This window comes from Megascapheus bottae, chromosome 1 (genome assembly GCF_031878675.1).
Source record: "Megascapheus bottae isolate mThoBot1 chromosome 1, mThoBot2.hap1, whole genome shotgun sequence".
Lineage (NCBI taxonomy): Eukaryota > Metazoa > Chordata > Mammalia > Rodentia > Geomyidae > Megascapheus > Megascapheus bottae.
This window is the reverse complement of record NC_143509.1, coordinates 101,197,012-101,223,309: the sequence shown is the minus strand read 5'-3', so window position 1 is coordinate 101,223,309 and position 26,298 is coordinate 101,197,012. Positions and strand designations below refer to the sequence as shown.

The following is a 26,298-nucleotide window of genomic DNA, read 5'->3' as shown; positions in this document are numbered from 1 at the left end:
GGGCGTGTGAAGAAAGAATGAAGTCATTCTGACCACAGGTGTAGCCATGGTGCTGGTTTAAGCTTCTTGCCAGCCAAGATGAAAAGAATGTTCAGGGAAAATAATTAGAAAACAAGTTTTATAGGGAAGGTGATGTTGCTCTCAAAATAGAATTGTAACAGCAAGACCCCTGGGCTTTCTGGACAAACCTGACCAGGATCCTACCACATCACAGTCCTAGATTTCAGCATCCTGCTTTTTTTTCATATATTTTTATTGTAATGAATAGAAGGGTTACATGATATTTTCCAGATAGAAGGTGTATTAATTCACATACATTGATATCCTTCCACCTGTCTTGGTCCCCATTTCCCTCCCCCCACCCCCACCCCTCATCTTGTTTTCCCCCCTTCCCTATCCAATTTCAAGAATTAACTCCAAATGGAGCATCCTGCTTTTTATGACGTGTAAGAGTAAGACAGTTACATTAGAGAATAGACAGACAGAGCACGCACTGGTGCATTACTTCAATGCTGTGGTTTCCTATTGATGAGAGGAAACAATTCTCAGGATAAAGGGGACTGTGACTCTTCATGATGTACTTTCTTCAGAGTGACCCCTCATTGACTCTTGCTTTCCTCATCACCCTCTATTATTCAACAACTTTCAGTGATTCTTGGAAGTTAGCAGGTCCTTTAAAGCAATACTTACAAATGAATAAGAGAAGATCATCAGAAGACAAAGAAACTATGTGATAATTTCAATTAATTCTGTGAACTGTGGGTAAAATATGATATGTTCAAGCAAAGCAGAAGTTTGTTGCTTAACTGACCCTCACTTTGGAAATAACACAAGACTTACTAAACAAAAAGAAATATGCCCTAGAAGAAGGGAATGAGGTGTAAGAAGGAAGCTAGAACAATGAAGTTGGTTAAAGTAAGGACAGCACAAAAGAGAAATGGCTGTAAAATGACAGCACAGCCCCCCTAAATGGAGAATCCAAAACACTGTATGAAAGCTTTAGACATTGTATCATATAAGAGTGAAGATGAATAATTAGAATTGAAGTTTTATAAACTCCTTGTGTTTCTTTGAAAAGGAAAAGTTTACTGATTTAGATTTCATTTAAAGATTAATGAGTAAATAGTGATAATAGCAACAAGAAGGAAGAAATGGGAGGATGGAAGAGACTAAGATGGTAAACATCGTAACTAATTGGGAAAAAGAGGGAACGAAGAAGAAATAAAATCAATTCAAGTGGAAAGAAATAACAAAGAAAAGAAAAAGGCAGCAACAGAAAATACACAGGAGTTTGACATCAGACCAGTGACAATAGGCATGAATGGAGCAAATCTGCTGCGTAAGTGACAGACTAAAATAATCAACCCAAATCACTTATGTACTGTTCATAAAACAGTCTCACAGAAAGAGACTGACAACCAAATGTGGGAATGAACCATATTTTTAAAAATCTAACCAAATAAAGCTGACAAAATGAAAATAAGTAGGCAAAATAGTTTTCATGCAGAAAACATTACCAGAGAAAAACAAGGGCACCGCATAAGGACAAAGGCTAAAACTCATGAAAAAAATAGATAATAATGACAGACTTAAGTACACTTAATAAGATAGCCTTGGAACAATACCCACAGCATCAAGGGGGCATAAACAGATCCATTTTTTGTGGAAAGTTTTGCTTTCCTTTTGTCAGTAAGGTGTGTATTAACAACATTAAAATTACAAATATAGTACAGATTTTGATGCAATCATTATTTTCTAGAACTCCGCACCTAACCATTAGGAAATACTCAGTTATTTTAAGCACACAAGGAACATTTACAAAAATTAATCATGGACTATGTCCTCCAAAAGTAACAAATCCAGAATTTAAAAGATCAATGCCTACGAACTTCGTTCCTTTCTTTAAGTGCCAAAAAATTAAAAGACAAAAACAAAACAGTACTTGTAATGCCAGCTACTTATGAGACTGAGATCTGAGGACTGCAGTTCAAAGCTAGCCCAGGCAGGAAAGTGCATAAGAGTCTCTGCAATTAGCCACCAAAAAGTTGAAAGTGGAGCTGTGGCTCCAGTAGTACAATGCCAGCCTTGAGTAAAAAGGCTAAGGGACAATACCCAGGCTCTGAGTTTAAGCCCCCATACCATACCAACACACACACAAAAAAAAACCCACAAAAAAAATAAGCAAGGCAAAACAAAACAAAACTAAACAATAAAACAGAATCAAGGTGGCAGACCAGCAGCACCCATCCATTGAAACATTGAAAGGTTCAGAAACAGATTTGAAGTCAGCATTTTCTTTGGAGTTAAATTTTAATTTGTAGGGTAAAGCTTTTGGCAAAGTCCTAGCCAGCTCTTTCTGTGGGGCCTGTTATAAACACAGGAATTCTGTCCTCATTAGGGGACTCAAGTTACGCCTTACTTTAGTAGGCCTAGAGAATCTTGGTGCGGAGCAGCCAGTGTGTTTTAGGAAGACCTCAGTGGTGTGAATGAGAAGTGCCCTTGGTTTTATGTTGTTTGACTGTATGTTTGATGTTTTTCTGTCAGGAAAGTGCTATTCCTGCTAATACCACTCAAGAACAGTGAGCTTGTCTTCTCACCCATTTGACTCTTGTTTTATCTTGTTCTTGTTCTTCTCTCTCATCGGGATTTGGGGTTGGAAGGGGGCCTGTGTGAGGCCTGTGGTTCAGGAAGGCCCAGGGCGCCTGGCAGAGCTGTACCCTGCTGGATTTCAATATCTACTTAATATTTTCCTGGCAGCAGTGGAACTCAGTCATGTCACAAGCCTGACTCATGGAAATACAAAATATCTTTCAATCCCCTTCTCACTTGCTGCTTGAACCCTCTCCCCATCCCACACACAGATGTTAAAATGTGTACCTTTGGGCCTGGGTGTGGTGGTTCATGCCTGTAATTCTAGCATGGAAAGGTATAGGTAGGTGGATCAAAGTCCAATGCTAACCTAAGCAAAAGTGAGAGACCCTGTCTGAAAAACAAAGTGAAAAAAAGGGGCTGAGATCATGGCTTAAGTGCCCAGACAGCACAAGGCCCTCAGTTTAAACCTCAGTGTTACCAAATAATGTAAATAAATGAACAAGCGTGACTCTAGAACTCTAGATGATGAGGTGCTTTGATTTCTGTTTTAAAAAAGACCAATCAACCAGGCTGTGGACATCAATCCAACATACTGGTAAGAGGACCTCCTTTCCTTCTGGACCACTGGGCAACACCATTGTGCTGTCCACTAAACGTGGAAGGTAAAGACACAGCTGTTCCCACGTCTCGGCCGAGGGCTGAACACACAGCTGCCCTTTGGTAGTCTGTGACTCGTTTGACAGAGGCTCCTGAAAGAGACTCTAAAACTGTGCTGCAGCCCCCTTTTGTGCTTACAGGGAGGGGATGTTGGCGAGTAGAGCAGAGTTTGCAGCACAACATCCAGAGCACTGGCAGGTTAGTTTTCTGCAGTGTTGTTGCTGGTCAGGGTTTCTGTGTACATTCCCGCACGGGCTCCGTGATTCTCCACAGCTCCCTAATTACCCATGAAAAACGAATAAAGCTAATTTAAGAAGTGAGTCTTTAGGTCCAATAAAGGGTAGAATCAGAAGCTGGCCCTGTGTATTCGAACTCCTCAGAAGGCTTTCTAGTTTTTGGATGGAGTCTTCTGTGCTTAGTTTAAGACATATGTCTGTGTGTTGGAGGGTGAGGAAGGTACTGGGGCTTGAACTCATGGCCTGGGACTCTCCCTTAGCATTTTAATGCAAGGTGGATGCTCTACCACTTGAGCCATAGCTCCACTTCTGACTTCTTCCTGGTTAAATGAAAATAAGAAGCTCTTCCATTGATTTGCCCAAGCAAGCTTAGAATTTTACTTCTATTCAGACCTTAGCCTCCCGAGTAGCCAGGATTATAGATATGAGCCATTGGCACCCAGCAAGGCATTGTTTTTTTTTATTGTAATTAGTAAAAGGGTTACATGATATTTGCCAGATAGAAGGTGCATTAATTCACATACATTGATACCCTTTCACAAAGGCATTGTTTTTTATTAATATTTAGCAAGGCACTCAAGACCCTCCTTGACCTGACACCAGCTTTCATGTCGCTCATCTCTGTCATCCTCCTCCCTCCTCCCTTCTCCCTCCTCCCACCCCACCCCCTCGTGACTAGGCCTCTGTGGAAACCCTCCGCTGCCACCACCACTTTAAATTCCTCACTGGCAGAAAATCTCCCTGGCAGTAACAGCTTCCATAAGAGAGAGTAATCACTCAACTCCAGGCTTCTCCACAGTGGGCATGATCCTTGCTTCTAGCCCAGGCTCTTAAAAAAGTGGCTTCGGGTTGTGCTGGCTGGCAAGCTTCTGTGTTCTGCCATGAGAGCACACAGCAAGAAGGCTCTTACCAGACCAATGGCTGAGCCTTCATCTTCATTTCTTAGCCTGCAGAACTGTGACAAATAAAATTTTGTCCTTTAGAAACTAAAAGAAAAGCTCTTTTCTACATTTCCTGAGGTAGCAATTGGGGTTTTGGTGTGTGTCCTGTCCCCCAAACTTCTCTCTGTGTAGATATTTATACATACTGCATAATATATTACATTGCAGGAATACTTTGAAGCTTTTAAGTTTAATCTACATTAGACCCCTTTTCATACTAATAAATATATTTTGGCTATGCAACAGTTTCTAACTGTAACAGTATTACTAAGTACTTGTACCACACTTCACTGGCTTTCTTTTTGCTGGCTATTTAGGGTGTTTCCAGTGTCTTGCTTTTATAAACAATAGTGCAGAGAACATTTTTGAAAACACATCACAGTGCACATCCTGTAGTAGTTCCTTAGGAAGAATGCCTAGGTATGGATTATTGGTTGATTTATTTTGTATGTTGGTGGTCTGGGGGTTGAACTCAGGGCCTTGTGCTCATGGGCAGGGGCTGTTCCACCTGAGCTGGGCTTTCAGTTCCTCTGTGTTGTTGGTTGTTTTCAAGGTAGGCTCTTACTTTATGCTGTGATTGGTCTGGGCTGACCCTCCTTTTTGTCTTTCTCCATATCACTAGAGAGGACAGTATGTCACACCATATCTGGCCATTGGTTGAGATGGAGCCTTATAATATTTTTTTTCTTTTTGCCTATAAACTGTGATCTTCTGGTCTCAGCTTCTCAAGAAGCCAGGATCACAGGCTTGAGCTAGTTTAGACGTGGAATTTTCACCAACATGCATTGTTTGTTGTTGCTGTTGCTTGAGTCTAAGTGTGACCGCGTTATCTGGACTGACCTCTAATTCCTGTTACTAGATCTTCTGCCTCTGCCTTCTTGGTAGCTGCAACCATCACTCCCAGCTAACTGTGCACACTTTCTGAGTGTCTGAGATGTTTGGCTGAGGTTGTACTGATGAATACTCTGAGCAGCCATAGGTGAGAACTGCAGGGAACGGGTCACTGGGACCCTGCTTAAAGGAAAGGTCAGTGAGTCACACGGCCAAGGGGGATATTCTAGAGACCACACTTCTCTCTCAGGCAGTCTTTCCAACCCAGTGTCTCCATTTATCGTGGAGTTAGTGACTTTCAGGCAGGATGTTTATTGCTAATTATGAGATTATCTTGTTCCACCCGTAAGAGAAGAAAATTCCTATATGCAGGAAGTAGAGGTGGGTGAGTGGAGATTCGAAGCCACACTGAGTAAAAGGGAGAGACTCAGCCTGAGAGAGAGCGAGCGAGTGCGAGAAAGAGAGAGAGAGAGATAGAGAGAGAGAGAGAGAGAGAGAGAGAGAGAGAGAGAGAGAGAGAGAGAGAGAGAGAGACTTTTGACCCTAAGAAAAAAAAGTCCTATGAAATAGTTTTACAGATTTAAAATTCCACACATAAAACAAGCCAAAACAACCATAAAAAGAATCCTACATAGCCTTCCTGTGTTGTCAGAAGCAAAGCAAGACCCCGGGGAGGGCGTGGACCCTTACAGGGATAGCCTGGGTGGCTGGGAAGCAGGGTCTGGCCTGGGGGTGGAGCTCTTTTCTGCACCACCCCAGGATAAAGTCACATTGAATGCAGCGTCTTAGGCCCCCTGGTATGCGCTTGGAGAAGGTGAGCGGGGAGGCTCAGGGAGCCTTGGCTCAGTGTTTTCCCTCCCTTTCAGATCCTACCCTGTGGAGCACAGACCACGTCCGGCAGTGGCTGGAGTGGGCCGTGAAAGAGTATGGCCTTCCAGACGTGGATGTCTTACTGTTCCAGAACATCGACGGCAAGGAGCTGTGCAAGATGACCAAAGACGACTTCCAGAGGCTCACGCCCAGCTACAACGCTGACATCCTTCTCTCCCATCTCCACTACCTCAGAGAGAGTAAGCTGCCCTCCCACACCCAGCTCTGCTGGTTGCTAGGGTTCTGGTTGTCATGGCTTCAGACCACGTGGTCTTCCTCATCATCCCACCCTTGCCCAGTGTCTGCGAGGACCTGAGGGACAATGCCACGCTGGGATGTCACGGGACAACCATGCAACCTTGCCCAGACATGGGCGTGCTGGGTGGGGCAGGGCGGGGGAGGACTCCCGCAGTGCCTCTAGGATGGGGGCGGGGGAGGAAGGTGTAGAGAAAGGAAGCTTTGTCTGGTCCACACAAAAATAGAACAGGAGATTCCTACCCACCCGATGAGACTCACTGGCTTCAATCATCCCTCGAGCTGAACCAGCCCCTGCACCCCCTCTCATGGCCAACTGAGCTTGAAAAGAGGGAGGATTTTCGCTTCACCTCCAGAAGAGTTTCTAACCTGGCAGGATAGGAATGGCATTCTGGTGATTGGAGGCATAAACCAGAGAATATACTGCATGCTCTGATTCTGACCTGAATCCACACAGCCATGGGACAGGACACATGCCAGTGGGGTGGGGTATATCCCCTCCATCACTATACCTAGCACCCCAGCTGGTGCTCCATGGAGGAAGGTGATCGATGTCCTTAGGGTTTTAACGTGGCAGCACCCAGGGCGGTAGTGTGGGTTTTATCAGGAGCCTGTGATGTTAGGTTGGGTTGGGGTATTTTCCTTTCTCCCCGTTTCTTATTTTTAAGCAAGGTAATCCTCTCCTTTTCATTTTAATGTTGCCTTTTGTTTTGTTTTGTAGCTCCTCTTCCACATCTGACTTCTGATGATGTCGACAAAGCCTTACAAAACTCTCCACGGTTAATGCATGCTAGAAACACAGGTAATGCCAGCCCGCCCTGCCCTGGGACCAGTGTAGGGTTCTGTCTACAGGTGCATGTTTTAAGGCAAAACTCGGGACAAGTTGTGCAGCTGAAGGCAGAGGTGAAAAGGAAGCTGATGGGTCGTTTAGACTCAAGGAAGTGAAGCCCTTTCATATCTGAGCATTTCCTGTCACACGTATACAGCTCCCACCCCGCGTCCTCCCCCCTCCATCAAAGGATTTCCTTTAACCAGAAGACCACTTCTGCTCACCTTGGCTGGATTTCAATCTCTTGCTATTACTGTTAATCCCAATACAATGGCTTTAGAAACTTAAAACAAGTCTAGAATAAAGAAAGGGGCCTGGGCAACCTCCATTTTTGTTTGTTTTTATTTCCATTTTTATTCCTAAAGGAATGTTGACTAGAACAAGCTAGATCGAATTTTTTTTTCTTTTTGGATGCTATTTTAGGCCCTGGGATTTCATTTAATCTGGCACAAACTTGGAGTACCGCCTCGGGTGCTGGAAGGGGGTGACTGCTTTCGTGAGCTTTTCTCCTTAGAGAAATTCTTCTCTAATTTTGGAGACTATGAAATTTGTTTCTAACCCAGTGCCCACCTTCTGATCTGTGATTGCCCGTCTTTATTTTTGTCTGTTTCATGCCTGAGCCCCCCCCCTTTTCTCTGTGGTTCTGGTGGCGGTGGGTGCTCTGTGGATGGCTATGTTCTTGGTTTGCATCCGTATTCTCTTCCCCTGGACTTCTGATGGAGTGGGGAAGACACAGAGCCACAGACACCTCTGCAGGAGCCTGCAGGGGCCCCAGGAGCACCCAGCCAGAGCCGCTCTGCCACTGCAATCCTTGCAAGCAAGCGAAGCCAAACCATGGGGTGGCCTCAGAGATAGCTGTGTTCTAGACATTGACTTCTTCTTCTTAAATGTGCAATAGGACTGAATTTCATGGTGAAAACTACAATGAAATGGCTGATTTACCTTGGTCTCTTATATGAAAAAGCACAGTGCTTTTGTGTAATGAAAAAAACTGCTTTGAGCCAGTAGCTACTCTTTTCAACTTTTCCTTGCACCTTATTAACAATCTTATAGCCAGAAATAACAGATAATTTAATTTCTACCTCTAAGGAAACACCTTTGAGCGACACTATTTTCTGATAATTTCCCCCTGAATTAGAAATTATTTAACATGCATGGTTATTTCAAGAAGGGTCAAAGTGCATTAACTTTACTATCGTCACAATATAGATACCAAAGAGCAGGACAACAAAGTCCAAAGGGACAGCCAAAAGGGGATTCTCCCACCACGAGTGTTAAAAGAGAGAAAGCAACCAGGCATTTGAATAGAGATGTGGATTAATTTTTTAATAAAATCCATATAATCCTCGGCAAAATATTTGTAATTATTTGGTACTGCTTTCCAAGAGTTCTTTAAACTGTTTTATGGCAATTGCAAAAAAAAACAGCATAGAAAAATTTTAATAAAGTAAGATCCCTGGGAAGATACAATGGAACTTTAGCAAGAAGCTGTAAGATTAACAATGCAAAATATTTTGTAACAAATGCACGGGGAGTGTTTGCCTGTCCGCTGTCTGTGAGTAGGGTGTTTGTGGGTTTTCCCTGAGGTCCCAAGTGGCTTTGTGAAGGTCAGGCATGCTCTAGGGTAGGGTAGATATGGCACAGATACTGAGATTGACAACCACACAAAAAACCAAAAAACCAGAAGACCCTCACCTGTTTTGTCTTTCCTTTTGTCTGCAGGGGGTGCAGCCTTTATTTTCCCCAATACTTCAGTATATCCTGAAGCTACGCAAAGAGTTACAACTAGGCCAGGTATGCGAGACCCCTGCGTGAACCTTCACCTGGGGACCGATCCGGGACCTAAGTCCTGTGATACGAAAGAGCGGGCCCCAGCTCCACATTGGGTCCCAGTGTTCTTGCTGTCTCTGTTGGCTCAGAAAGCAAATTCAGCCCAAGTGCTTCATTCAGAGACCACACAAAGAGTCCAAGCTTGTGAATGCAAAGTGCGTTAGCCGTCACTAGCCACTCCGGTGGACAGATGGGAAAGGGAGGCCTGAGATAGGAAACCCATCCCCTTCTAAGCTCTTGGCAAGGCTAAGGTCCAGTCAGTCGTTTCTCCCAACAATGACCCAAAGCAAAAGAACCAGTCATGACCAGTTCCTAGTTTGTCACAAGAAGGCAAGGTTTCAGAGCACCAGCGTCTCATAGAATTAGTTTTGAGTCATGCTTTAGACATGTCATTCATGCACAAGTAAGTGTTCATGCTGTGCCCGGAAGTACCAAACACCACCCCTGTTAGGCTCTGGAGATATAAAGACAAATACACCAGTCTCCGAGGACTTGGCTTTAGGAAGCTGGGTGTTCCTTTGTGCTGCTCAGCAGGTACCTTAGCTCTGTGACCCCTCTGGTCTGGCCATGCTGAGGAAGCCATAATCACCTCAGGTTCTGGACAATGCAGTGGAGCTGCCCAGGGCCAGAGGCGAACATGAAGCCAAATGGCTGGAGTCAAGGGCCGCCTAGAGGCCATAGGATGCAGGAGGGGAGGGAACTCAGCCCAAGGAAGGGAACTGGGAGCTTCCCCAAGTGAGACTGTATCTCAGAGGAGAAGTGGACAGCTGCCAGAGGTACGGTGTCTCACGGAGGACATTTCAGACCCTGCGTCTCACTGACGACCACCACGGACCAGGTCTCCACATGCCAGGCTCTTAGCTGGGTAGGAAGACGGCTTCTCTGACCACTGCCTGAGTCTTCCCCTGCTTGACCCTCCTTGAACTCTGTCACCTGTCTGGGCCACATGAGTCGCAAATGAGCTAGTCCAGGACTCCAGGCTTTGCAGCTGCTTCTTAGCCCTGAGGAAGTTGGGAGCCCAGAGTTGATAACGGGGATCATAAGTTTCCTCAGGGACCTTCCTTCCTCCCCCACTATCGCTCCTGCCCTGACTTCTAGCTGCCACTTTTCTTTTCTCTAAGCCAAGGTGGGAAGACTGGCTTCTGTGCACCCGAGAGGCCTATGAATGGGCCTCGCCCAAGACCCTGCTCCCCTCTGCCACATGAGAGCTCACTGAAGGTTCCAGCACCCCTTCCCAGGGCCTCCTGCTCTCCTCAGTACACCCTGCCTTGATCGTCCCTTGCTGGGTTGACACCCTAACTACCTTTTCCTTTTTCTCTGCTGAGGTTCTTAACACCCCGTGCCCCCTCAATGCTCACCTGAGCAAATCTACCCTGTTCTGTGCTAGCATAGCCCCAGCTCTAGGGAGGCCAGGAAAGAACGTAAAGCTTGGTGGAACGTCCTCCTCCTGGGACAGACAGGCAGGACATTATTCTGAGTCTGGTTGGTGGGAGTGGTGGAAGGAGCTTTACCCAGAGCAGAAACCCACCCAGTCCCAGCTCCACAGGAGCCCACAGAGGGGCGGGGGTGGCCGCAGTACCAGCCAGGCCCCCTTCCCCACAATCCGTCTCCACGGCAGCTTCTGGTCTGCCTGGTGGCATGTACCACACACGTCTGCCACCTGATTGCTGCCGGAGAAATTGGCTTTCTAAAGTTCAGTTTTAGAAGTTGGGTTTCTGCAGAGCAAACAGTTGAGAGCATTCCAAAAAGCAGCCCTTCCAGGCACCTGAAATTCTGCTGAGTGTACGAGTGAATACCCTTGAAGAGTGTGTGGAAAGGATGGTCAAAACTCGCTGTAAAATGCCTTCTTATTTGAAGCACTGTGCTCCGTCTCAATAAAGAGGCAGTAGGAGAGACTGGAGGGGAGTCATTTTTCCAACAGCTGGGAGTAGAACGGCTCAGACCTGGCTGGTTAGAAGGTGGCCTGGCTGCTTCCAGGGTTGCCCTGGATGTTTGTCCAGCCCTCAACTCCAAGGTCAGCAGCACTTCCCAAGGTCACGTCCTGCAGGAGGGGCTGGGTGCCCCCTGCACAGGATCAGTAGCTGATAAAGAAACATTGGCAGAGAATGCCATAAAGGAAAACAAAAGCCTGCTTATCTTCCACGGCAGTGTGTTTATGAACACGACCGTCATTGTTCACGCAACATCTCCAATACTTGGCTGCAAGACTCCTATTTGGGGTTGCTTAGGTCCTGACATTTCCGAAGGAGAATGAACATGGTTATTCATCCTAGGACAGATTTTCTGAATAGTCTTAAAATATTTTAGTGGCCTGATTTGGGTGTTGGATATTTTTTTCCCCAGTCCTATTTACCTCATGATAGGTGTTCCTCTTCAAGACAGACTCTAGCAAATCTATGGTAGTTCCATTTGTGTCCTGAGATCTCAGGTAGGAATACTCTAGAATGCTTAGGCATGTTGAAAATTTGTATGGGCACAGTCTAGATGGCACATCTGAAATCATTATCCATAAGAATGTAGATTGTGGGGGCTGGGAGTTTGGCCTAGTGGTAGAGTGCTTGCCTAGCATGCATGAAGACCCGGGTTTGATTCCTCGGTACCCCATATACATAGAAAAAGCCAGAAGTGGTGCTGAGGCTCAAGTGGTAGTGCTCTAGCCTTGAGAAAGTCCAAGGACAGTGCTCAAGCCTCGAGCTCAAGCCCAGGACTGGCAAAAAAAAAAAAAAAAAAAGAATGTAGCCTGTAAGAAGAATGATTGTCAGAGCCGGGTTTCCCAAACTTCAGAGAAGACCCAACACCTCAGATTTATTCTTTTAACTGACTAACTCTCCAGGTACAGGATAAAAATTCACATTTCTAGCAGACTCCTAAATGTTAATGAGGATGCCTGGTAACATCTTTCTGCAGCATTCTGCTTTCCCAGGGGATGAGGCGAAGCCTCTGTCAGTGTGTCTGTCTGCTCCTGAATTAGGGTAGATGTTGTTAGAAGAGCCTTGCCAGTAGATTCTTATTTCTAAGACAATCTTCATATTGAAATTCTGCTTAACAATTTTTCCCCTTAGCCAGGAAGGGGGAGTGGGTGGGTAGGAACAACTGGCGAAGAATTCATGTGTAACGTTCTCCCAGAGACTTGAGTAGAAATTTAATTGTAAATGGATAGTAATGGCAGATTTAATTCCCACGTGGGATCTCAACCGCAGAAAAGCAGAACTCTGAGAGGCTGGGTGTGGAGAGGCAGCAGAGAGGAAGAAAGAGCTCTATCGGAACTGGAATTCTCTAGAATTCTCTAAACCTTTCGAGGCCAGGGAGGGTGGGATTTCAAAGACCACCCGAGTCGCTGTGCTCACAGCCAAACAGACCAAATAAATTAAGGCCATCCTGTGTTGAATTTCACATTGCGTATCATTTCTATTCTCCTTGGGATATGAGCATAGGAAGAGACGCATGTCCTAGAACATAGTCAGGATCTCTGCAAACTGTCCCACCAAGTCGCTATGTCAGATGACTTCCTCAAAGACAGGCTTTTTTAAATTACTTTGCCCTGCTCTTCACGTGAGATTTTGTGTGTGTGCATTTCTTGCTATCTGGCATCTGGCCACCTGCAAACTACCTGATGCTGGCTTTCTTGGCCCAGAATGACACTGACATTGAACTGAGACCCCTCCATTCAAGAAAAGATTGTTTTGAAATGTATTAAGCTTGCATGTAGACCCAGATTTACATGTGCATGGTAAGAACTGGCATAGTAATATTCCTGGTTTATGATTTTGAAAGAATCCAGAACACAGCCATGGTCATCATGAATGGGACTCAGACTTCACATGTTTAGTAGATTTTTCATATACAAAGTGCGATGGAGATTTGCAGGATAAGCAATATCAGGTAATAGATCCAGAAGTAACCCTGGGTGCTTACTTCATCCTTGAAGGTCATTGTTCCTGAGTGCAGTCCTGGGATTTGTTCCATGCAATTCATTTCAGAGAAATTCTGATTACATTTACAAAAGGAGAAAGAGTAAATGTTTGCCTAGAACACATAAGTGGGGCATTCAAGACTGACAGCAGAAGTGGATGAGCTTATAAAGGGAAATGAAGGGAAGATAAGAGCGGGAGCCCACGGACAGGAGAAGGAGGCAGTGTTCATTTCTAAGGGAGAAAGAAGAGGACAGGAGTCTGGTGACAGGGTGGGTATGGAACTGACCTTAAGCAGAAATTGGCTGACGTGTCTAAGTTGGGGACTCTGTTTTGGAGGTTTTTGTTTTCTGATTCATGACAATGATAAAAGGGTAGGTTTAGGTCTGTCTCAATTGTAAAATATGTATATCATATTTTAATATGGTTTTGACATGTAAATGCAGGGAAATGCGTTACAAGAGCAAACTCTGGAACATTCTGCTCATGGAGTTTTTAGAGTAATAGAAGAGAGAACTGGTTGATCCATTGGTTTTCATGGTACTACAGCTTGAACTCAGGTCCTTGTGCTGGCTAAATAAATCTCCTACCACTTAAGATACTACCCTTTGTCAGAAAGAAAGAAGTCCATCAGAACAAAATATACCAAATCATATCTTGTAACCTAAACCTAAATTTCTAGAGAAATGAAAGAGAGAACTTTACACCAACAGAATATGCCAAATGATCATCTATAAATTGGAATTCAAAGGTAGCAAATTGGTGTTTGAATATTTCTTTGGAATGCTAGACTCTCATGTCAGATATTCATCCTAACAAACACAAAGTTAAAACAAAACTGAAACATCTACTAGAAGAACTACCGTCACCGGTTTGTTTTTGGTCAATTCATTTGTCTTTACAGATTTACCTTATGAGCCTCCCAGGAGATCAGCCTGGACCAGCCACTGCCACCCCAACCCTCAGTCCAAAGGTATGGAATCAGACCCACTGATCCGGGCCACACAGAGGGGGACGGAGTGGTGAACCGTTTGTGTAGCTAATCTGTGATCTCGTCAGCAAAGCACCACTGATGGTTCTCACTTTCATAACAAAAAGAATGAAATGAGAGGCAGAGATTGGGGTACTGGGGTTAGAGGCCAACCCAGGCCAAAAAAAAATAGTTTTGAGACTCCATCTCAGATCAACCAAATGGCTGGGCAGGGTTGCATGCATATGGCATGCTGGGTCCAAACGCAAATGCCTACCATCCCCAATGACACAGGCAATGGTAAGTAGGAGGAATACCACCCAGGCCAGGCATAAAGTAAGTAAGACCTTGCCTTGAAAGTGAGTAGGAGCTGTGGCTCAAGCAGTAGAGTGTCCCCAGGGAAGTACAGGGCCCTGAGTTCAAATCCCCTAAGGGATGAATATGTGAGGTTCACCACAGCTGAACATGTTTCATGGGTTACTTGAGTACAGAATGAATGATTCATGAGTCCCTTAATTTGGACTTTGCTTTCTTTTATTTGGTTACATTTTATTTTCCTGGTGGTTTCTCTTAATTTATTTTTATGCTATGGTTCATTTTTATTCTGTTTCATAAGCCATCTCAATTTCTTCTCTTAAAAATTATTTTTAGAAGTTGTAGAGTATAAATATTTTCTTAAAAATATTTTCTTAAAAAATAGCAGAACACATTCTCCTTTTTGCTATGATATTTAGATCTAAATTCATTGGAAGAGAACACTTTTCCCTACCCTCGAGTGCCTCTGTTGTTAGCATAAGACTCTTACATGAGCAATTAAAATCACTTCTGGAATGATTAGAGTATATCGTCAACAAGAGCGAAAGCCAGTGAGCAGATGGAAGTCACAGCTAATTGTCTTATTATGTTTGGGTTTTCAGCTGCTCAGCCATCTCCTTCCACAGTGCCCAAAACAGAAGACCAGCGTCCCCAGCTAGGTGGGTTTCTGTAAGCAGCGTGGACAGCCGTGAGAGAAGACAGGCTGGGTGGGGGATTTGTCAGATGAACTGAGCGTTACGTTTTCTTCTCTGTGACAATGCATGTTAGTCCACTCGGCGAGGCCGACTTGAATCTCACAGAAATGACTGAAGCGGGGTGGGGAGCATTTCCACGTGGAGGCTGTGCCTTCATGACCTATGCAATCGTTCCATGAGGCTTTCATGCCATGTAGTCCTGGCCATGTCTCCTATGCTATGTATTCCTGTGCCAGCTGCTGCAGAGTCCTGAGGACTCTATGTAATGGATGGGTGATGCTGCCATATTCTGGACAATGTATCCGGCGTGGTCCTGGGGCCACCTGCAGACTAGGCATATGGCTGCCCTGCTGATGTCCTGGCTTAGAAGGAGCTCTGGCCTAGGTGCCAGCAATTGGGGGAAATCAAAGCCTCGCCTCTGATGGGAGACTCTGAGCAAGAACTGCCCTGAGAGACTATGGGAAGGTGGAGGTTGTCCAGTGCGGGGGACTCCAGCTAAGAAATCTGAAGTCACCTCATGCTGAGCCCCCACCTCTGTCTTCAGCGGCTAACTTCTTTTCTTTCTGCTTGTAGATCCTTACCAGATTCTGGGACCCACCAGTAGCCGCCTTGCTAATCCAGGTAAGGCAGCGCTAGTGGCTTTTGGAAAGGTCAATTTGTCTTGGTCTACACATCCTTCAAGGGAACCATTTAAGTTAGTTTTAGGTCTCACTGGGTTGTCATAGTCAAAAAAGCTAAAAACAACAAAGGAGAGGATCAGATGATCCATTAAGATTTTATCTTCAGGGGACAGTGTTCCTAAATGGGTTTCCAGGGATTCTGTCTGGGTACCTGTGGGACAGATACCCATGCCTCACAGCCAGAAGTCCAAAGTGAAGACGGAAGGGCAGCGGACCTGACAGGTGAGGGATGGGTCCCGTCTCAGGCCCCCCACTTCTCTCGCACTCTCTCTGACTTCCAGATCACCAGCATTTCCTTGGGTCTCTTTCCATCTCTGGTCTCTGTATGTACAGGTGTCTGTATCCAAATACCTTCTCTCTGCACAGACGCCAGTCGCATCAGAATAGAGTCCAGTAAGTCCCTGGCCCAGTGACATCACTTCAGCTTCTTAGTTTTTTGTTCCCCCTCTCGTCCTGACGCTTGAACTTGGGGCCTATGCACTGTCCTTGAGCTCTTTTGCTCAAGGCTAGTGCTCTCCCATTTGAACCACAGCTCTGCTTCTAGCTGTTTTAGTGATAAATTGAAGAGAAGAGGTTTTTCTTTCCTGGGCTGGCTTTGAACTGTGATCCTCAGAATCACAGTCCAGCTTCGGATGACAGGCATGAGCCACCGGCTTCCAGCTTTAGCTCTTTACTCCTGCAAAGAACCTGATCCAGGTTAGACCTTCAGTGCATGAACCCAGGGGGACACGCACACAGGTAAAATAAACATTCTTTTGGAAAGGAAAAATCTTAGAAATCTTAAGACTTCATGTTAGGCTCATCTTTGATGGTCTGTGTTTGGCCTGAGATGCTGGAAGAAAGTGCAGGTCTTAATTACTCCATTTGTAACCAGTTCCTGGCCAAGGACCATCCATCACCTGTCCTCACGTGGCTGTGCCAGCCACACTGTCCTATTTGTATTCAAATCAGAAGCAGCTGTGCTGGCACGGCCTGCAGAAACCTCGAGTCTATGCTACACGCTCTGGACTGCACATCCAGGGCCAAAATGTTGCAGCTGCATTGCGAGTACAAGCTGGAATGTGTGCTTCCCTCACACCAGGCCAAATCAGGGGTGGGAAACCAAGAGAAAAAAACATCAGATACAGTCGGCAGACATCCCACAAAAGGAACCATACCTCGAGAACACAAAAAATCATTGCGGAGTGACTTTGTCTTTGACATGAAAAGTTGATGTGGTAATTCAAGGAATAGTTTTGAAAGCTGCAGAATAAGGAGAGAGAATTGTTTTCCCTTACATTCCATTAACCCAGGGCAGAATATAGGTGCATGGCATTTATTCACCGGGGAAGGGCAGGGGCCTGAGGTATAATCACCTTCTCCGGTAGTTGAACACTGTCAATCTACAGAGCCCCAGGCTTTTGCCTGTTGGGTGGCATCTGATTGGTGGCCAAGCCTCCAGGAGCTACCATTTGCCAATTGTCTCACAGCCATTCTTGTTATTGTTGTTAGTCACGGGGCTTGAACTCAGGCCCTGGGTGCTATCCCTGAACTTTTTCATCCATGACTAATGCTCTATTATTTTAAGCTACAGCTCCACTTCCAATTTTCAGGTAGTTCGTTGCAGATAAGAGTCTCATGGGCTTCCCTGCCCAGGAGGCTTCGAACCTCAATCCTCAGATCTCAGCCTCCTCAGTAGTTAGTTACAGGCGTGAGCCACCAGTGCCCAGCTGTCTCATCACCATTCTGATAAGTAGAATGATAATGTTTTGTGATTATTATAATCAGCCCTCCCTCAGTAAGACTGACCCACTGGATGGGGATAACTTGGAAGGAAGAGAAGCCTGAAGCCTCAGTGATTAGACTAGTAATACCGTGATAGGGAGTAATAATCTGACAACTCTCTCCCATGCACTCTTCCCCTATAAAATGTGTTCCCACACCTGCGGTCCCCTCTACATGAGATCTCCATCACCTAGAAAAGGAATCAGAGGCCCAGAGAAGTCAAATAACTTTCCTGTGAGTCACATGGCTCCAAATTAGGGAGAGCCAGTTGGAAACCTGACTCCAGAATGCACCAGCTAAGTTTGAAGGGACGCTTTGGGAAATGGGGTACCTGAGGAAAAAATTTGGGGGGGAAGGGGAAGCCAGGCATGGTAGCTCATGCCTGTAATCCTAGCTACTCAGGAGGCTGAGGTCCGACGATCGTGGTTCAAAGCCAGCCCAGACACTAAAGTCCATAGAGTCTTATCTCCAATGAACCATTAATAAACCAGAAGTGGGGCTGTGGCTCAAGGGGTAGGGTGTGGTAGCCTTGAGCTACCCATGACCGACAAGACAAAAAAAAAGTGGGGGATGGATTCCATTTAAATAAACAACTTTTGGAGTTCAAAGAGAAGAGGAAAGAAAAGCCAAGCTGTGCTACACAAGACCACATGGGCCTTTTAGCTCACACACACTGTCTTCCACATGACGTGGGGCTGCCATGCTGGTGGGGCCATGGTGGTTCAAACACAGAGTTCCTATGTGGCTGGTGTGGAGATGTGGGGCCAGAGGGAGCCACTGGCCGTCAGCCAGGCGGGCACAGCAGGCCTCCTGGTGCTCCCTGGAGGGATAGGGAGGCTCACAACCGTGTCAGAGCACAGCAGGGCTGCCACCCCTGCATCCTGAGCAGAGGACATGCCATACCACTGGGACCATTCACAGGGGACCTGGGCAGCTGGCAGACTGAACCTTTGGTCCAGTGGCTGTAAGGGAAAGATTACAAGGAAAGAGACCCCTATGCCTGCACTTCCACTAAGCAACCTTTTCCTTCAGGAGGGAAGGTGCTTTTCCATCAGATTTCTTTCTTGTACTCTCTGTTCTGTCAGTGCTGCCTCTCTTACAAATTGCTGTTTATTCTTCATCCAGAGACATCTCTTGCATCATCTTAATGGAAAGCTCTTGTCCCATTATATGAACGTCCCAGGTTTATCCGCCTGTGAGCACGTCAACATCCCTACCCAAACACTCACATGACGGGTATGTGGGGCTCCTTTTCTCCCGCTGAGAAAAACCTATCCCTTATTCTGATAGCATTGGTCAGTTCTAAGCACAGCCACTCCTGTCCACTCTGTGACAAGGCAGCTCAGGCTGTCTTTGCTTATTGAGTTTCTCTGGGCTGGTTAGATTGTTTTTTAGAATCCTATTCTATATCGTAGAATGTATCTCACCGCACATTACATGTTACTGTGTGAGAAGTACAGCAAAAGCTCAGTAAATCATTGTTGAATTTTGTGGCCAAGAATAACTGGCTTCATTTGCTGTGGATAACGGTTTCTCATCGTGCTCGTGTCTCCCTGAGCCCCTGTGCTGTGAGAAGGCAGCTGCATGCACTGCTTTCACAGGAGATGCAGTCAGGACCATCACAGTGACCACTGCCTTTTAGAGCAGGTTGGCCAGGCAGTCGCTGAGTGTTTGCATTGGTTGCCTCAGCCTTGGCCCCGGTTTGGGGAGCTGATGAACTTGTTTACAGGTCCGTCACTTCCATACTGCTGGAATGGGCCCAGCTCTAAACCCTGGCTCTTCTTGGCTAATGGAGATTATAGGGATAGGGAAGAGTCAGCTCATCTCTCCAGTGAGTTGTAAGTTTGGGGCCATGGATTTAAGTCTTTCATGCTGAAGCACAAGAGGTACAAAAGCACTTTCTCCTCTGCTGATCCCCTCCATGCATTGACAGGAGAGATGCTAGAGGGCCAGATTCCGAGGAAGTAATGCCAATGTTGGGGCAGATTTCCAGGCTTGATTCTGGCTGCTTAGGCGGGTCTGTGCATTCACACAAGATCTGTGGAATTGCTCTCTGCATGGGAGGAAGTTGACACTGAATATTTATTTTCAAACAACTGTACATGTTTACAGCGAAGCAGATGTTAGACTGTGAAGTGAAAAAAAAAACCCACGTTTCTCCCTATTCCCAGGTCATCCATGGAATTTTTTTCCTCAGGTTTTAATTCTTTGGTTACAACATATCTACGAAAACCATATGGTGCTGTCATGTCACTCTTCGTATTCCTAAGTATATATTAGTGCAGTGTGGGAGCAACAGGACTTGATTGAGAACAGTTCCTATACGGGGTTCCCCCAAAGCTGAGGCTTCCATCATGATGAGCTACAAGCTGTTAATCCATTTCAAATGTGTTGCTAGATGGAAAATGAACCATTTCCAGAACATACCCAGACCAGGGTGACCTTTCTCACGAGGCTGGGGTATGGGTGAATTCACAAACATCCCCTTCTATCCTGGAAACAAGAGTTTATGACTTGGAAAATTTATACAGGGAGTTTGTGGGACCAATCGGCAGAGAACAGACTTGTAATTGAATTTTACCTTACATCTGCTCCCCCGAAAATGACTCTAATCATCCTGCTCACATGGATTGATATTCCTTAATGTGTCATAAAAGGTGATTGATTTTGCTATCAAGCCCAAGGCAGTACTTTCATGGAGTTAAGGACAGACCTGCCTTTTTCCTCCTGTAAACTTCCCCAAACTAGGACCACATAGCTTAACTTTTAGTATTATTACCATTCATCTCTCCATACTGTCTTCTTCAGGGAGCCCTAAGTCAACCAAGAGCAAGGTGACAGTGACTAGAAGGAGAGAAAGGCAGGGGGGAGAGAACGCACAGAAGTCATCTCTGAGCCGTGGGACCGAGGGCCATTCTGACTTAGATATGGCTGGTTGTTGGGGTCTCCCTTGAGAACAGGCTGGAGGTGCAGGGATGAACAAGGGACTTCTGTGGAGATCTTTGCTTCAGGACTGGAAATGGGTGATTTGGTTTGAAATGGAGCCTGCTTCTTTCTAAGCTTCCTCATTTTGAATGAGTTGATTCTGTTAGGAAAAGTTTTGGCTGAATTGTTCTCTGAGTGCCAACAAAAGGTTATGTTGGAAAGAACCGTGTTGACTTTCCTCTGTTACTTTCCACAGACTTTTAGATATTCATTTCCTCCACCACACATGTCATTTTACTCATCCTAGCCAATACAAATGGTGTTAAGTCACTGTTGCCATCCCCATAATGGTCTTTCCGGCCTGTCATTCTGAAGGGAAAATGAGCCCTCTGTCCCCCGAACACCACTGAGCTGGCTGTCCCTTGAATGAAGTCCTACCCGGAGTAGCCGACCGTGGCCTCATTGTCGTGGAGCACTATCTGTTAGTTGTACCTGGGCCTCAACCACTGACTGCCTCCTGTCCCAGCTCCCAGATGCTGAGCCAGAGGACTGGAGTCAGTGCTTCCTTTGTGACCATGGGGAGGAAGGCATGAGGAAGCCACCCAGGGCAGGGGAAATTAGGGAAGCTTCTGGCCTTCCCAATGCCACCGACACGGTGCTCTTTCTCCAGCAGCTCCACGGCGAGCCCTGGGCAGCATCCACAGACACACATGCTTACTCCCTGAAGCCTGGGGCTGGCCAAAGATCCTTGTGCTGCTTGGGCTCCAGGATATCTGGGGGTGACAAGGTAGCTCCTGTCCAGTCACGGTCTGCCCTTTGGGACGGGAGCAGTAGTATCCCAGCAGCAGAGAGGCAAGGGGCAGCCCGGGCCCAGGAATCCCAGGGCACATGGGTGCAGTCGCTTCTGCCTTGGATGGAAGGGCCTGGCCGCAGATCCCCTGCTCACTGTGCTTTCTGCCCCCTGCCTTCCTGCCAGGGAGCGGCCAGATCCAGCTGTGGCAGTTTCTCCTGGAACTCCTGTCGGACAGCTCCAACTCCAACTGCATCACCTGGGAAGGCACCAATGGGGAATTCAAGATGACCGACCCCGACGAGGTGGCCCGGCGCTGGGGCGAACGCAAGAGCAAGCCCAACATGAACTATGATAAACTCAGCCGTGCCCTGCGCTACTACTACGACAAGAACATCATGACCAAAGTCCACGGGAAACGCTACGCCTATAAGTTTGACTTCCACGGGATCGCCCAGGCCCTCCAGCCCCATCCTCCAGAATCATCTCTGTACAAGTACCCCTCTGACCTCCCGTACATGGGCTCCTACCACGCCCACCCCCAGAAGATGAACTTCGTGGCTCCCCATCCTCCAGCTCTCCCCGTCACCTCTTCCAGTTTCTTTGCTGCCCCAAACCCGTACTGGAATTCACCGACTGGTGGAATCTACCCAAACACTAGGCTTCCCGCCAGCCATATGCCCTCTCATCTGGGCTCTTACTACTAAAGGCCCCGTGGAGGCCGAACCCAGCGACCTGCAGTCACCCGTACATTGCCACGAACTCGGCCAGAGAACACGAATCAAAAGTGCCTCAAGAGACATGAACAAAAGTGTGCCTGGGGCTGAGGATGGAAGCCAGGAAGAGACCCAAAGACTTACAGTTGTAGGAGACAGTGACTTAAGAATTACTACAGAAAAGAAAAAGGATTCTCAAAGTATTATCTATATGGACATATGATGTGTGGCCCAATCTTGTCAAAGACATTGTATGTAGAAGCATGAAGTCCTAAGGACAAGTACCAAAAAAAAAGTAGCCTTAAGTAGTGTATAAGCAGTAGAGTTTGGGACCCTACTCCTACAAATTGTGCTTAAATGAAAGCAATAGACATAACACAGTCTTGGCCTAATATACCCAAGGAAAACTACCTGTACTTCATGATAGAAACATATCAAAGCCAAAGTCAAACAACAGGATGAGAGAAAGGGATGGAAGGAAAGAGGATGAGGGGGCAGGAGAGAGAGAGAGACACAGACAGACTGACCAACAAGGGCACCGTAACAGGTATGGGCCATGAAACTTGTTGGTTTGATGTTTTGGTTCAGTCAGATACTTGGCAGTTGATGGAGGACTACTAGCTGTCTTAAACTGTGAAGATGGCCCGAAGTGTCCATCTCCTAGACAGTATTACAAGAACCACACGCCAAATGGTGGACTGGGGATGTGGACAGAGTGAGTGTGTGATTGTTGATAAAGGGGTAGAAGAGGAGAGAGAGGGTGCAGAGGAAGAGAAGGAGGTGAGGAGTGGGAAAGAAACTTCCCAGGCAGTGAAGTCTGGATTTCAGACACATAATGGCCAGACATGAATCACGGAGTGTGAAGGTCTAATGAGGTCCGGGTTCAACCCAGCCCAGAGCTGGGGGAGCAGAAGCAGCATGTGTCATGGAGAGTGGAAAGGAGTAGAATTCAGAGCCCAAAGTACACATCTCTTTCTTTGACTGTCAAAGAAGCCTTGTAACTGGAATTGTCTGATATTTAAAAGAAACATTCAGGACCTCAGCACTAGCGGGGGTTTCGCCCTCCACAGGGTCAGGTAAGGGGTGGCCCTGTTGCCACCATAATCAAGGATCTACACGGGCATTGTGGGTAGGCGGGCTCCAGTTTTCCTCTTTGAGTCGCAAACGCTGTGCGTTTGTCAGAATGAAGTATACAAGTCAATGGGGTTTTTTGTTTTTGTTTTCTTTTTTATATAATTATTATATAACTTATGCATTTATACACTACGAGTTGATCTCGGCCAGCCAAAGACATACCACACAAAAAGAGACAATCCATGATGTAATGTGGCCTTGAATTTTAACTCTGTAATGCTTAATGTTTACAATATGAAGTTACTAGTTCTTAGAATGCAGAATGTATGTAATAAAATAAGCTTGGCCTCGCATGGCGTTTTCAGATTGACATGAGTCTGCATTTGCACTTCCTAAGGAACAAATCTGCTGTGTAGAAAACTGTGCCTCGAGGTGTGAATTTTTGGTGTTACAATCTTACTTTATCCAAGAACGTATGCAAGGAGAACCACACAAATAGAATGCTGGACCCTCAGTACTGGCGTCTTCCATCCCTTTAGCCCTTTCTGTCTTCTAGTCCCTTCTCTATCTGGAAGACCAACAGATTCACCTTGGAGTCTCTCGATTTATTCCTAGAAGGGAAAGAGACCTCCAAAGCTGGGCTTTTAACTGAGAAATTCTATGTCTGCCCCAGTCACAAATCACCTCTATTCTTTCCAAGATCATAAAACATTTGATGAGTGGGGAAGCCAACCCTGGCTTTTAATACAAGCGGTATTATTTTTATTGGTAGATAAATCACCAGGGACAGCTGTCATTTCTCATCAGAGAGCATCAAGCATGCCACCCATCTCCTTTTTTCTGAGACCCGGCCAGCCATCTTCCTAGACCAGAATAATTGGGGAAGCCTGGTCTCGGAGTCCCCAGCCCTGAACCCAGAGACCTGAGCTGTCCATGAACACATGATGGCTGAGACCCACAGCCACCCACCCTGGCCCTGGTGACGTGATTGAAGAGCCATGACATGAGTTCCCAGTGAGAAGGGGCAACTGCGAGCTGCTTCTGAGCCTGTGTGGGTGTCTGAGCTGCCCATTTTGCATAGCTGCTTCACAGGTTCTTCGACACTTCATCATCTTCCTGCCATGGTTAAATACTCTCACCGAGCTTCAGTACCTTGGGTGTTTGAGCAAAGTTCCATACACTCAGTGGGATTCCCTTACCCATGTGTCAGTCGCCCCTATTACTGAGTTCCAGGGGGGCCTGGTCGTGGACCAACCAGCCAGGCCTGAGAAAGACACAGCCTGCCTGTATCTCCTTAGGAGGAAAGAAAGAAAGCAGAGCTGGCAGCCAGGACCTGGCAGAGTGTGGCCTGTCGACCCCAGGCAAAGCAAGGCATACCTCCATTCGACGTAGCCCCCATGTGCATGGACTTGGAGAGCAATCACAGCCCCTTTTGGAACTGTGTTATCAGCAAAACAACAAAAACACACTGGGGTGATGCTCTTCCATTCTAACAGATGTTTCCAGTTAGAGTTCTCATGCCAGGTTATTAGCAAGTATAAGGAGAGGTTTGGGCCACTGAGGTAATGTTCAATCACATGATAATTCTGAGTTGTCTGGACATAGTCTGCTCCCATTGTCATCTAATGCCAAGCTCTCACGGGCCATTTTTCTATGACCCGACCTACCAGCTCTTTCCTTCTTCCGTCATCTCCTGACATTCCCTGCTTCAGAATTTGCCCCCACCACCCCAACACACACAGAGGCACAGGTCACCCTGGCTGGGGGAAGAGTGGTTTTCTCTTCTGAAACTGTTTGCCCCTCTGTACTTGAATTCTGAATTCCTCCCACATCTCAGCCAAAGCTTCTATTTCTTTCATCCAACCAGATGCCTTCATGTTGGGGCAAACAATGTTCATAATCTTTTCCATGTAATGTGCAAGACAACAGAGAAATGCGTTCATTTTTATGGAGTGAAATGGAAGCTTTGAGATAAACTACCCCCCCCCCCCCCCCAGTGCACAGGAAAACCTATTCACTTCCAGGACTCAGCATTCTAAGGGTCGCCTAAACCAAGTCTTGCATGGTCTTCGAGGGTGACAAATGAGTGTCCTTCCTCTAACTTGGCTCCACAGGCTGAGCAGAAGCCCAGTTCTTCCCGATTATCAGACAGGAAGCAGAGCCGCCTCCCACTTCCCCTTCTCCCCCTGCAGAGCAGCTTGCTCAGGAAGCCCAGCCGCTCCAGACTCCTGAAGCAGAGCCCAGATGTGTGCCCAGGGTGCTCCCCCTGGACAAGGCCAGCTGCTGGCCCCCTGCCCTGGGGGAGGCAGGAGGGGCCGCTGCCTGCGACGGTGGAGAGACTCTGCACCCCACCCTGGGGCCTGATGACCCTATCTGGTTCTTACTGTCAGAGAAGAAGCAGAGGTCCTCTGGGCTCCAGCAGGTCCTGGCTCCACGAATTCCTCCCTTTCCGTGTTCAGGAAGCAGACTAGTGAACACATACACAACTCATTATTGGGAGAAGAAGGCTTAAGGCTTGCTGCTACGGGGTGCCGAGGCCTGAGCCCTTTACTAATGTATTGGGCAGATGCAGGGCAGGGAATAACTCTCAGGCACAGATATCAGTGAAGGTCCTGCCTCTTCCTACAGAAGAGCACAGAAGAGGGGCAGAGAGAACCAAGGTGAGTGCCCCCAAAGCCCCTCCCTGCTGGCACAGGTGGTTTACTCCTGCAATCCTTGCTTCGTAGAAGGCTGAATGTGAGGAGTGCAGTTTGAAGTCAGCCTAGATAGAAAAGCGTGAGATTCTTACCCTCCCCAAAAAACTTGGTAGACCACTACTAGCCTTGAACAAGAAAGCTCAAGGACAGTGCCTGGGCCCTGAGTTCATGCTCATCACACACACACACACACACACACACACACACACACACACACACACACACACACACACACACACTCATCAGTCTGTGCCTCTGCCCCTTCCTCTTCATCTGGCTCTGGCACCGGACATTTAAAAGTGGCTTGTTCAAGAGTCCCAGGAGTTTAATACTGCTAGGGCCATGCTCTTGTTAATTCAACTTCAATGAAGAAGAAATGCCGACAGGAAACCCTTTTTGTGACTTCCCAGTAGCTCCGTGTTCATCTCAACCATTAGCTGGGTGAGGTGGTCCGTGCCTGTCGCCTTTGCCACATGGGGGGCTGAAGTCAGAAGGATCATGGTTCCAGGCCATCCAGGCAGGGCGAAACCTAGTCACTGATACGACATGTCAGCAGTATAAGCTGAGCGTGGTGACGCATGTGTTTCATCCCAGAAACTGCAGGAAATGGAGAGGGAGAAAAGGAAGGGTCAGGAGGGAGAGGATCAGAGAGGAGGGGAAAGAGAGGAGCGTGGAGGAGAGGAGGGAGGAGGGAGAAGAGGTGAGAGAAGAGGAAGGAGAG

The 26,298-nt window shown here is 46.7% G+C and overlaps 1 protein-coding gene across 4 annotated transcripts in view; it reads left to right on the top strand.

The window, feature by feature from the left end:
* Erg (ETS transcription factor ERG) overlaps positions 1–23,234 on the top strand; it is a 119,281-nt gene extending 96,047 nt beyond the window's left edge. For 3 of the 4 annotated variants that reach the window (XM_090349309.1, XM_090349313.1, XM_090349310.1), the window contains 7 exons: positions 6,124–6,327; positions 7,104–7,184; positions 8,934–9,005; positions 13,857–13,925; positions 14,840–14,896; positions 15,506–15,553; positions 21,278–23,234. In XM_090349309.1, the coding sequence (XP_090205435.1) occupies positions 6,124–6,327; positions 7,104–7,184; positions 8,934–9,005; positions 13,857–13,925; positions 14,840–14,896; positions 15,506–15,553; positions 21,278–21,798 (1,052 nt within the window). In that variant the 3' untranslated portion in view covers positions 21,799–23,234. The remainder of the gene's footprint in view (positions 1–6,123; positions 6,328–7,103; positions 7,185–8,933; positions 9,006–13,856; positions 13,926–14,839; positions 14,897–15,505; positions 15,554–21,277) is intronic. The other variant, XM_090349311.1, reaches the window with a different exon arrangement.
* The last annotated feature ends 3,064 nt before the right edge of the window (positions 23,235–26,298 follow it).